General features: G+C 43.4%; 1 protein-coding gene across 5 annotated transcripts in view; it reads left to right on the top strand.

The window, feature by feature from the left end:
- Positions 1-12427, top strand: part of phkb (phosphorylase kinase, beta) — a 238112-nt gene that overhangs the window by 212182 nt on the left and 13503 nt on the right. For all 5 annotated transcript variants that reach the window (XM_048546675.2, XM_048546671.2, XM_048546672.2 and 2 more), the window contains one exon: positions 9504-9638. In XM_048546675.2, coding sequence (XP_048402632.1) covers positions 9504-9638 — 135 coding nt within the window. The remainder of the gene's footprint in view (positions 1-9503; positions 9639-12427) is intronic.

Genomic DNA, 12427 nt, shown 5'->3' with positions numbered 1-12427 from the left:
TTAAGTACTGGAATCAGATAGTACTGATCAGATTTGAGAACAAATCCATGATTAGAGAGCAACTAAACTAAAAAAAAGCTGTGCTGTCACACTGGGGTGTTTCTCGTTTTCCAGTAAATATACTTTCTGAGGAATTAAAGGGAAGTTATAAAAGTAGGACAGAGAGTCATCAACAACATTGGGTTCACCAACTACACCACAGTTACTACAACAAATAAAGATGGTTTCCAAAAATAATTGATACAGTTATGAAGAACATTGGTAGACATGGGCTTGTACTCAATGAGAAAGAAAAAGGTTTATTTCATTTGGTAACATCACAGTAAATGAAAGTAAGTTAGAACATGTCAATCAATTCAACTATCTAGGAATGTCGGGTACTGAAATCCAAAACAGGATTGTACAGGCCAAAAGTGTTTTTACAAACTGGAGAAACATTCTAAAACATTCAGCTGGAGTTTAAAACAAGAATCCATGCACTAAATTACAATGACTAGTCACTAACCTGTACGAATATGAAGAGGGAACATTAGGAAGAAGGAGGAAAAGAAAATCAACAGCTTTGAAATGTGATGTTTTAAGTTAAGCTGCATCAAGAAAAATGCTAACAAACAAATATTCAATGAGGCCAGAAGAACAAGATAATTCTTGAATAGTATTGTAAGGTGACTAATGAAATACTTTGAACAGAAGTTTTGGACTGCCTAATTATCGCTGGAAGAATTAACAGGTGAAGAGCAAGAGGCTTTGAGAAAAATGAGGCAGCTGGATAACAAGTAGACTTATCCACAACTCATAACAATGAGTTCAACCATAGTTGCTATATCAGAAAATTTGGAATTGTGCCATTCAGATTTCCATTCAGATGCTTAACAGTAGAAATTGATTTTCCCTACTAATCTTACTAAAATATTTAAAAGTTTCAATGTATCTAAATATCTTAATTTCATGTTCCAATCCAAGCCCATTTTCTTCAGTTTCACTTTATAAACCTTTGTTAGTGTATTTCTTCTGTGCTGTCTACATAGCATTCATGAATGTCTTCAAGTAGTACACTAAAAACAGAGCAAAATGCTGTACCTCCTACTTAGTTACTATCCCTATTTCTAATAGTTTAAGATTGTTATTACACTATCTGAAACCCAACTCTCTATCCCTCAACAAATAGTCCAGTAATCAAGAGCCCGAGGCTAATGATCTGGGAACATGGGCTCAAATACCTCATGGCAGATGGTGGAATTTGAATGAAATGTTTTTAAAAATAAGATTTGTTTTATTAGCCTAGTCTAATGGTGACTGTTGCTGGCCATAAAAACCCCTCTGGTTCACTGATGTCTGATAGGGAAGGAATTGTTTACATCTCTCCATAGTAAAAATACCCGAAGCTGAAGAAAGCCAGTTATTTTCTCCTTCCAGTTGCCTTGAACCAGAGCAAAGAGATTTTGTTGTTAGTGTGCCACTCTGCTTCCCGTCAAGAGGTAAAAGAACCTGGAGAAAGGAGATTGAAGACAGAAAATCCCGGCATTCCAAAAGGAACATGTCAATAAACACTATCAATTGGTGCAATTAAATTACACTTCCCAGTTTTTCTTTTCCCACCACTCATAGAACTATGTTTTTTTTGTTTGTCATTATCTATTTATAAATGTGAGCCAGGGTTTTAAAAAGGGGTTAAATTTTTAACTAATAGAGCTAGATGTTGCTTTTTTACGATAGTTTACTTGTGGTTTGAATTTACTTATTTGTAATTTGTTACTTATTTTATTCCTGTTGAGTGCAGGGATGTGGTCAGTGTTTTCTGTTAATTTGATTCAATAAGATAGGTAACTCAAGGACTTTATGTATTTTGATAAAATTGTTAAAATTTGACGTTGGTTGGCTTGCCGAGCTGGTTTCTTGTTTCGCAGACGTTTTGTTACCATGCTGGGTAACATCCTCAGTGCAGCCTCCGATGAAGTGTCAGTGTGTTTTTCCTCTTGGTTTTAAATTCTGGAGTCCGTCGAGCTGGATTGCCTCACTTCCGGTTTTCCTTCCTAGTGGAATATGCATGGGGTTGAGTTCAATGTGTTTATTAATAGCATGCTTTGTGGAGTGCCAGGCTTCTAGGAATTCTTGTGCCTGTCTCTCCCTAGCTTGTCCCAGGATTTTGGTGTTGTCCCAGTCAAAATGGTGGTTCTCCTTGTCCATGTGGATTGAGATGGGTGAGTATTGGTCGTGTCTTTTTGTTGCTGACTACATTGGACAAACAGGAAGGTAACTAACAACAAGGGTATATGAACACTAACTGGCTACAAAAAGACACGACCAATATTGGCTTATGTGTAAGTCCAGACCCATAGCAATTTGGTTGACTCTTAACTGCCCTGGACAAATACAGATGGGCAATAAATGATGGCCAAGCTAGTGACACCCACATCCTGTGAATGAATAGAAGGAAAAAAGAAGAGGATTTAGTACATTATCAAAATAAACAATGTGCAGTTTAAAAAGTCCTTGCATTCCGACAGTTGCTCCTGAGACTAAATTGGTTAGTTGATGTCTTACATTCTTAGCATTTGTGCTATTTGTAGAATCCTTAAGATCTCAGTGAATGTTTCTAATTTGTTTTAACCCTGGTGTTAGCCTATAAGATGAAACGGAAACAGGTGGAAAGAAAATGTCTTTCAGCCCTTTCTGTTAACGCTCCAGTTTCTCTTGGTCTTTCTCAGCCCTGCCAAGCAGTGACTAAAATTATGTGTTTTAATATAGAAACCTTTTGATGTCCAGTCTGTGCAGCTTCTCATTCCAGTGTAGTGTAAGGCAGGAAGTGCAAGTTTCTTGACAACTGACTCAATTAGCTGGTTTCACTGTCTTTAGATAAATTATTGATATCAGTTCAAACAGTTTTGTTTCTTTCCAACTTTTCTTTCCACTGCTGCAGTCCCATTCAGGGCTTTCCAAGCCACACCATGGCAATGCCTGCATCCCACTCTGGGCTACCTCACAGGCCCAATCTCATCAACGCAGACTCACTGGCCCGATCTGGCTGCCGCTGCCTCATGGGCCCGCTGTCGTCAACGCTGCCTCATGGGCCTGATCTTGTCAACACTGCCTCACTGGCTGGATCTGGCCGCTACTGCCTCACAGGCCCACTGTCGTCGGCCCAGTCTTGATCTACTGCCTCACTCCGGCCCACACTTGATCTGCCATTGCTGTAGAACACAATCCGTGCATTCAGTTCCCGCCGCGTGGTTCCCGGCTGCAATCCGACTCCTCCCCAACTCCTTAAGTAGGTAGTTAAAAGGGGTGGAGGAGAGATTAGAATTATTATGGAGAGAGAGAGAGAGAGAGAAGGAGGTTGGGAAAAAATGGACAAAAAAAGAAAGAGGAAGAGAACTGGCGAGCAGAGTGGAACTCCAAATGGAGCAACTTACTTTTATTCATGTTCAGACCTTTTTTTCTTCTTTTTTAACAAAATGTTTTAATCCATTAAAATCTTGGATATTAAATTCAGATAATGAAAGTTTAAAATTAATAGGCCGTATTTTATCATTAGCTTGACGCCCCTTTCCTAACCTCAAAGCTAGCATTCCTTGCTGACTGAGGAAGTTGTGATTCAAGCCCTATTGTTAAACAGGAGCAAATAATCTAACTATGACAGTGCAGAGCTGATTATACTGCGCTGCATTTTTCTATTTTCACATTGCTTTTTTGAGTGCAATTCATGATGTCTGGTCCATCATGGCTGTTAAAGCAATCTTCCACTCTTTACTTTATTATTTACATGTCTGGACTGTTTGTGGCCCTTGATGTGGAATTGTGTGTGCGGAGAGGTAAAAATGCTCAGAGTTGCCAGAACCCTGCGATTTTCGCGCCACTAGTCCGATATTTAAAGCCTAGCTGCACACCTGCAAACCAGGAGCTGCCTCTCATGACAAGACCCAGGAAGGGACTGTGGTAAGACCAAGCACCTGATTGACCACGGCCATCCTCAGGCTTGAATCTGACAAGCCGTTCGACTGACTGTGATGGTACCCCATCTCACTAAAGACTGGTCCTTTTTGACTTTGGGACATGGCCGTTTGTTTCAAGCATATGCATTATGTTTGCTGCATAAACTGCTGGTACATGCTGTAGGGGTGACATTGATGTTGACCAGTGTCGTACAACATGATGCCCATTTCCCTAACAGTTCAGTTCTCCCCACCCTCACACGCTGCCTGTCTCTCCTTCTGGACTAAAAAACAATTCAAGCCACAGAGGCTTACAGCTCAAGTAAGCGCAAATTAAGTAAGTGCTAATAAGCAAAACTAAGACCGTAAGGTGCCCGTGTGAAAAGCGATCTGGCAGAAGAGTGCACACTGTCTGAACTTCAGAGTGACCTCATGAAGAATGGAAATACTGTGCGAGTTGGAGTGAGAGCAGGCATGATGGTGTGGTGGGCTGGTGGATTTTTGATGCCAACGTACATGGAGGAGGGATGAGGAAGAAGGCATCCATGAAGTTGGATGAAGGCCCATGCAAGCAATCGGTGAGCTACAACTGAGTGACATCTGTGGCACTCTTGTCAAGAACTGGCATCATTTTGTTTCTCAGGGAAGGAGGAGAATTGGAAGCTGCGTATAAAAGAGATGAGTTGGGCTAATCGTAAGATCCGAATGCATGGAATGAAAGTAGTTGCTGCTTGTGAAAGTCTAAACTCACTGTTTAAACCTTGGGGAGTCAATGGGAAACTGTTTTGTAGATGTCAAGATTCTGGTTCTCACTGTCTTCATATATTTCCGACTTTTTTTTGTTGCTTCCCACATTGCTCAAGAAGAGAGTGGAATCTTTGAATGAGAAATTAAACGAAGCTCCATTTACCTGTTCAAATGGATGTAAAAGACACACTGCATAATTTGAAGAAGAGCACAAAGTGTCACTCAATCCTGGCCACCTTCCTGAATCCTCCTTTTCAACATCCAAGGAAAATTGAACTTATCTTCTTACTGTGTGTGGGACCTTGTGAATGTGATATCTGACTTATTTGCTTATTTAATAAAAATTACTGGACTACAAATTGGTTGTGCAATGTACTGAGAAAATGGGATAAAACTAGATGTTTTATTTATATTTTCTCACTCCTCCTCCATCTGCTTTTATGTCATGGAATTAGATGAAAAACATGATCTTTCTGTAGATAAGAATAGTTTTAAACTGACTGGATATCACAGAATGTAGGGTTTTTTTATTCATTCATTAGCATGGCATCACTGGCTCGCCAGCATTTATTGCCCATCCTTAGTTGCCCTTGAAAAGGTGGTGGCAAGCTGCCTTTACTTCAAGAAGCACTTCAGTCCTTGTGCTGTAGATTGTCTCTTAATGTTGTTAGGTCGGGAATTCCAGGATTTTAATCCACCAACAGTGAAGGAACAGGATATATAAGTGAAAGATATATTTTGTAATCAAGGTGGTGAGTGACTTGAGGGACACTTGCAGATGGTGGGGTTCCCAAGTGTCTACCAGCCTTGTCTTTTTAGATGAAAATGGACATGGGTTTTGAAGGTAATAAAATGTGAGGCTGGATGAACACAGCAGGCCAAGCAGCATCTCTGGAGCACAAAAGCTGACGTTTCGGGCCTAGACCCTTCATCAGAGAGGGGCATGGGGAGAGGGAACTGGAATAAATAGGGAGAGAGGGGGAGGCGGACCGAAGATGGAGAGTAAAGAAGATAGGTGGAGAGAGTATAGGTGGGGAGGTAGGGAGGGGATAGGTCAGTCCAGGGAAGACGGACAGGTCAAGGAGGTGGGATGAGGTTAATAGGTAGATGGGGGTGCGGCTTGGGGTGGGAGGAAGGGATGGGTGAGATGAAGAACCGGTTAGGGAGGCAGAGACAGGTTGGACTGGTTTTGGGATGCAGTGGGTGGGGGGGAAGAGCTGGGCTGGTTGTGTGGTGCAGTGGGGGGAGGGGACGAACTGGGCTGGTTTAGGGATGCAGTAGGGGAAGGGGAGATTTTGAAACTGGTGAAGTCCACATTGATACCATTAGGCTGCAGGGTTCCCAGGCGGAATATGAGTTTCTGTTCCTGCAACCTTCGGGTGGCATCATTGTGGCAGTGCAGGAGGCCCATGATGGACATGTCATCTAAAGAATGGGAGGGGGAGTGGAAATGGTTTGCGACTGGGAGGTGCAGTTGTTTGTTGCGGACTGAGCAGACGTGTTCTGCAAAGCGGTCTCCAAGCCTCCGCTTGGTTTTCCCAATGTAGAGGAAGCCACACCGGGTACAGTGGATGCAGTATACCACATTGGCAGATGTGCAGGTGAACCTCTGCTTAATGTGGAATGTCATCTTGGGGCCTGGGATAGGGGTGAGGGAGGAGGTGTGGGGACAAGTGTAGCATTTCCTGCGGTTGAAGGGGAAGGTGCCGGGTGTGGTGGGGTTGGAGGGCAGTGTGGAGCGAACAAGGGAGTCACGGAGAGAGTGGTCTCTCCGGAAAGCAGACAGGGGTGGGGATGGAAAAATGTCTTGGGTGGTGGGGTCGGATTGTAAATGGCGGAAGTGTCGGAGGATGATGCGTTGTATCCGGAGGTTGGTGGGGTGGTGTGTGAGAACGAGGGGGATCCTCTTTGGGCGGTTGTGGCGGGGGCGGGGTGTGAGGGATGTGTTGCGGGAAATACGGGAGACGCGGTCAAGGGCGTCCTCGATCACTGTGGGGGGAAAGTTGCGGTCCTTGAAGAACTTGGACATCTGGGATGTGCGGGAGTGGAATGTCTTATCGTGGGAGCAGATGCGGCGGAGGAATTGGGAATAGGGGATGGACTTTTTGCAGGAGGGTGGGTGGGAGGAGGTGTATTCTAGGTAGCTGTGGGAGTCGGTGGGCTTGAAATGGACATCAGTTACAAGCTGGTTGCCTGAGATGGAGACTGAGAGATCCAGGAGGGTGAGGGATGTGCTGGAGATGGCCCAGGTGAACTGAAGGTTGGGGTGGAAGGTGTTGATGAAGTGGATGAACTGTTCGAGCTCCTCTGCGGAGCAAGAGGCGGCGCCGATACAGTCATCAATGTACCGGAGGAAGAGGTGGGGTTTGGGGCCTGTGTAGGTGCGGAAGAGGGACTGTTCCACGTAACCTACAAAGAGGCAGGCATAGCTGGGACCCATGCGGGTGCCCATGGCCACCCCCTTAGTCTGTAGGAAGTGGAAGGAGTCCAAAGAGAAGTTGTTGAGGGTGAGGACGAGTTCAGCTAGGCGGATGAGGGTGTCGGTGGAGGGGGACTGGTCGGGCCTGCGGGACAGGAAGAAGCGGAGCGGAGGGCCTTGAGGCTTGAAGGTGTTGTCTCAGGACCTTTAGTGAATCTTTGCAGTGCATCTCGTAGATGATACACATTGCTGCAACTGACCATTGGTGATAGTGAAGAGTGGTTGCTGTTTGAGAACGTGGTGCCAGTTAAGTGGGCTGCTTTGTCCTGGATGGCGTCGAGCTTCTTAAGTGTTATTAGAGTTGCACTCTTAGAGACAGTTGGAGAGTATTCCATTACACTTTTCTGCCTTATAAATGGTGACAGGCTTTGGGGAGTCAGGAGATGAGTTAATCACTGCAGTATTCCTAACCTCTGTTTTCTCCCACTTCCTTTTTGAATGCCCCCATTATTTTGCTGCAGATTTACCTAGAAGTAGCTGTTCCCAGTCTCGATTGGCCAAATTCTGCCTCATTTTAATAAAATCTGCCTTCCCACATTCCAAAGCCCTTTTTTGTCAACCTTCTTTTTCCTTTTCAATAATAAACTTAAATCATAAATGTTTGGGAAGTAGAAATCCAATAATATTATTAACCAATTATTGTTCTAACACACTTCAGCGAAATATTGACATACCTGCTCCTCTATTGTCTGTTGACTCTTTTGGGGCTAAAAATGTACTCCCAGCAGTGTGTCTGCTTCTTTTTTATTCCTAAGCTCTACCCACAAATCCACATTTGAAGACCTTTCCAGGGATATTGACCCTCCTTACTGCAATTACTGGCCCCTTAATTAACAATGCAACACCACCTCCTCTTTTACACCCTCTCCTATCCTGTCTGCAAAGCCAATGCACACTACAATGTTGATTTGGCAATCCGGCCCCTCCCTCAACTACCTCTCTCAATATGCACAACATCCCAATCCATGTGTCAATCCACACCCTTACTTTGTCGCAGCAAATTTGAGGAACAATGCCTTATCTTCCACCTGGACACCCTATGGCCGGGAGGACTCAATTCTGAGTCCTCTTATTTCAAATTACCTTTCCAACCATCCCTCAGCTCCCTTTCTAGCCCCACTTCTTCCCCTTCCACTCCAGCTACTGACCTTCCCTTCCAGCCACCAACAAGATTCACCCCTCCCATTGACCAACCATGTCGTACCTACTACCAATGACTGCCTATCACCACCATTCCACTCCCCACCCCCCCCCCCACCGCCCAAGTTTATCTCCAGCTGCCCCTACCCGTACATTCGGTCCTGAAGAATGGTAATACCCAAAATGTTGATTTTTCTTTTCTGATACTGACTGATTTGCTGTGTTCTTCCAGCCTCCTGTTTGTCATACCCTTAACTTGTCCATCTTGCCTGACATTAAAGTAGAGGCCACAGGGGCTGAACACCATCTACCTTGGTAGCTTTCCTAAAGTATGTTGTGTCCCTACTGAATGCTGTGTCCCTTCCCATTGCCAACCTAGTTTAAATTCTCCCAACAGCATTAGCAAACCAACCTACAAAGATATTGGTCCCATTCTGGTTCAGGTGCAGACCAGCCCACTGATACAAGTTCACTTTCCCCAGAAATGATCCCTGTGATTGAAGAATCTAAATCCTGAGCCATGCGTTCATCTGCTCTATGCAGCAATTACCGTGCCCACTAGCACGTGGCATTGGGAGTAATCCAGAGATTACCATCTTTGAGACCCTGCTGTTTAGCCCATTGCCTTGCTCCCTAAATTTTTGATATAAGACCTCACCTCACATTCTACCAAAGCATTAATACCAATTTGTCTTGTAATCCTCCCCTTTCAGGATGCCCTGCAGCCACTCAATGACATCTCTGTCCCTGGCAGCAGAGGGGGAACACACCATCCTGGAGTCCTGTCTACTGCAACAGTAATGCCTATATAATGAATGCCCTATTACTAAGATTCCTGTTTTCTTCTTCCTTGCCTCCTGTACAGTCAGGTCACCCCACAGGCTTCAGATCTCCCAAGTTTTGTGAAATCTGCAAACTTTGAAATTGCCCCCAATGCAACAAATGTATATCATGTATATCAAAGCAAAGGTCCCAAAACTGACCCATGGGAACTCTACTACCAACCACCTTTTAACCAGAAAAATGTCCATCAGCCATGAATATTTTCTAAACCCTCAGCCAATTTTGTATCCACATTGCTTCCGTGGACCGTGTCTGGGCAGTGGGCCTAGGATCAATGACTTTCTTGGGTTACAAAAGTTGATAAGTCAAATGTCCTCATGCTGTGCTATAAATTTGTGATGTTTTCTGTGCTTTTATTACAGATGGATCATCCATGCAATGAAACATGAACTAAAGATTCAAAGTGAGAATCTGTCTGACAATTATGTGTACCAGATGTCACCAAGTGATGTCAAAAAGCTTCTTCTGGATACTCTGCAGCCTGACCAACATGACAGGTACTCTGTATCAATCAAATAACATGGCAACTGAGTACTGTTGAATTGTGCTGTCTTTTGAGAGAGATATTTAGCAAAGAAACCCTTTCTCTTTGGGTCTTTCTGAGGAAAGGTCCCGAGCCAAAACATCAGCTTTCCTGCTCCACTGATGCTGCCTGGTCTGCTGTGTTCCTCCAGCTCCACATTGTATTGTCTCTGACTCCAGCATCAGCAGTTCTTGCCATATCTTTGTTGTTTCCAGGATCCTCCTGTCAAATACCAAGTCGTCTTGCATTACAATGATGGCCACACTTTAAACCATTATTTGGTTGACCATAAAGTGCCTTGGGATGTCCAGAAGTCACGAAAATTACAATATGAATAGAAATTCTCTTCTGTTACTTTGTAAAGGTTAGAGTTGATTTGAGGATATAAAATTGTGATCATGGGTGTTGATTATTGGAGATAATTTAAATAAAAATGCTCTAAATAAATTTTTAAGCTACATTATCAACATTCCTCAGTCTAAATATATTTTTTTTCAAATTATGCCTTCGTGATTCAAAGGCATGACATACAACTGATCTCTTTGTAAGTGTCGAAACTTGAGAATTTAAATGAGCATTTCAGCTCAATTCACAAATGCTATGAATATTGAAACAATCTACAGAGGAAATAATGGAAATATCAGTATCACTATTGAGTTACAAATGCTTAATTCAGGTAAAAGCAAATTGCATGAAATTTATGTCAGAATATTATGGAAATAAGTGCAGAAGCTATTAGCACCAGCATTTGTAGAATATTAGAATATAAATCTTCAGCTTCTGCATTTAATGGCTTAAAACATTATATAGCCTGTGCACCTCTGTAAAGTGAGTCTAAAATAGATTTTAAATGGTGCAGATGGCCAAATTGAACGTAGAAAATGAGACAAATTAATTTGCCTTCTGCAACCTATATTCTACTTGTGGCTTGAAGGGGAAGATGGTAAGTTTTTTTTTAACAAAAACTTTTAAGCTACTAAATGCTGTTCTGACATCATAAATCTTCGTGCTGTCGACTTAGTGGGTTTACTGGCAGCTGATCCATTACATAAAATAATGAGGTACACAAGATGCTGAGGCACATTATTTGCTTTATATGTAAAGGGTATTGCTAATAAACTGCTTCACAACAATCAGCCAGGTCCATATTCTTTGCAATATTTAGTTTAATCTTTCACTCATTTGAGAATTTTTCAATAATTTCAAGCGGGGTGGTGATGGCCTAGTGGTATTACTATCACTGGACTGTTAATCCGGAGACCAGGATAATGTTCTGGGAACCCAGGTTCAAATCCCACCATGGCAGATGGTGGAATTTGAATTCAATAAATCTCTGGAATTAAGGGTCTAATTCCAGAGATTTATTGAATTGAATCGACGATTGTCAGGGAAAATCCGTCTGGTTCACTAATGCCCTTTAAGGAAGGAAACTGCCATCCTTACATTGTCTGGCCTATGTGTGACTTCAGACCCACAGCAATGTGTCTGACTCTTAACTGCCCTCAGGGAAATTAGGATGGGTAATAAATGCTGCCTGGCCAGTGATGCCCTTGTCCGTGAATGAATAAAAAAAAATTAAGGATGTTGTTGGAGGTGATTCTGAAAGGTAGGATTCACATGCATTTGGAGAGGCAAGGAATAATTAGTGATAGCATGGTTTTGTGTGAGGGAAATACATGTCTGGTGATAGTATCCCATTGAATGTGGGGGAAATGGTAGCTAACGATCCTTTGGATGTGGAAGCTGGTGAGGTGGTAAGTGAAGACCAGGAGGATCCTATTGGTGTTGTGGGAAAAAAGAGAAGGGATGTGGGCCAAAGTGCAGGAAATGGATCAGACATGGCTAAAGGTCCTGTCAATGACAGTGATGGGGACTCCTTATTTGAGGAAGAAAGTGTAAATTTCAGAGGCTGCCTGTAGACACTGGCATCTCCGGAACAGATGAGACCGAGAAACTGGGAGAATGTAATGGAGTCTTTACAGGAGCAGGGGTGAGGCTGTATAGTCAAGATAACCGTGGGAGGTGGTGGGGTTTTAGTGGATATTGGTGACCAGCCTTTTCCCACTTGAAACTGAGATGTGAAGAAAGGCAAGGGAGGAGACAGATGGACCAAGTAAAGGTAGGAGCCGGGTGGAAATTGGAAGGGAAATTAATAATCTTTTCCAATTCTGGGCAAGAGAGAGAAGCAGCACTAAAAATGTCATCGATGTGCGAAAGAAAGAGTTGTGAGGAGGGACTTGAATAAGATTGCAACAAGGATTCTTCCATGAACCCCTCAAAGAGACAGGTGTAACTGGGGCCCATTCGGGTACCCAAGACTATGCCGTTGACCTGAAAAAAGTGAGATGAGTTAAAGGAGAAGTTGCTCAGAGTGAGTTCGAGCTTGGCCTGGCAGAAGAGGGTGGTGGGGATGAGTACAGTTAGGGCCTTTTTGCAGGAAGAAGCAGAGACCCCTGAGACCACCCTGATGGGGGATGGGCATGTACAGAGATTGCACATAAGTAGTGAAGTGGAGGTGGCTGGAGCCTGCAAACTGGAAATTCTAAAACTGATGTCTTGTCAGAGGAACCATAGATATAAGTGGGAAGCGACTACACAAGGGGAGAAAAGATTGATTAGAAGTATGAAGAGATGAGTCGCTTAGGGCAGGAACAGACAGAAACAAAAGATCTGCCCGGCAGTCCTACTTGCGTATTTTGGGTAGGAGGTAGAAATAAGCTGTGTATGCTGGGGGACTGTAAGCTTGGAGGCAGTGGTGAGTTG

The sequence above is a fragment of the Stegostoma tigrinum genome, chromosome 16, assembly GCF_030684315.1.
Source record: "Stegostoma tigrinum isolate sSteTig4 chromosome 16, sSteTig4.hap1, whole genome shotgun sequence".
Taxonomy (NCBI): Eukaryota; Metazoa; Chordata; class Chondrichthyes; order Orectolobiformes; family Stegostomatidae; genus Stegostoma; species Stegostoma tigrinum.
Note: the sequence above shows the minus strand (reverse complement) of the source record. Positions and strands in the feature narration are given on the sequence as shown.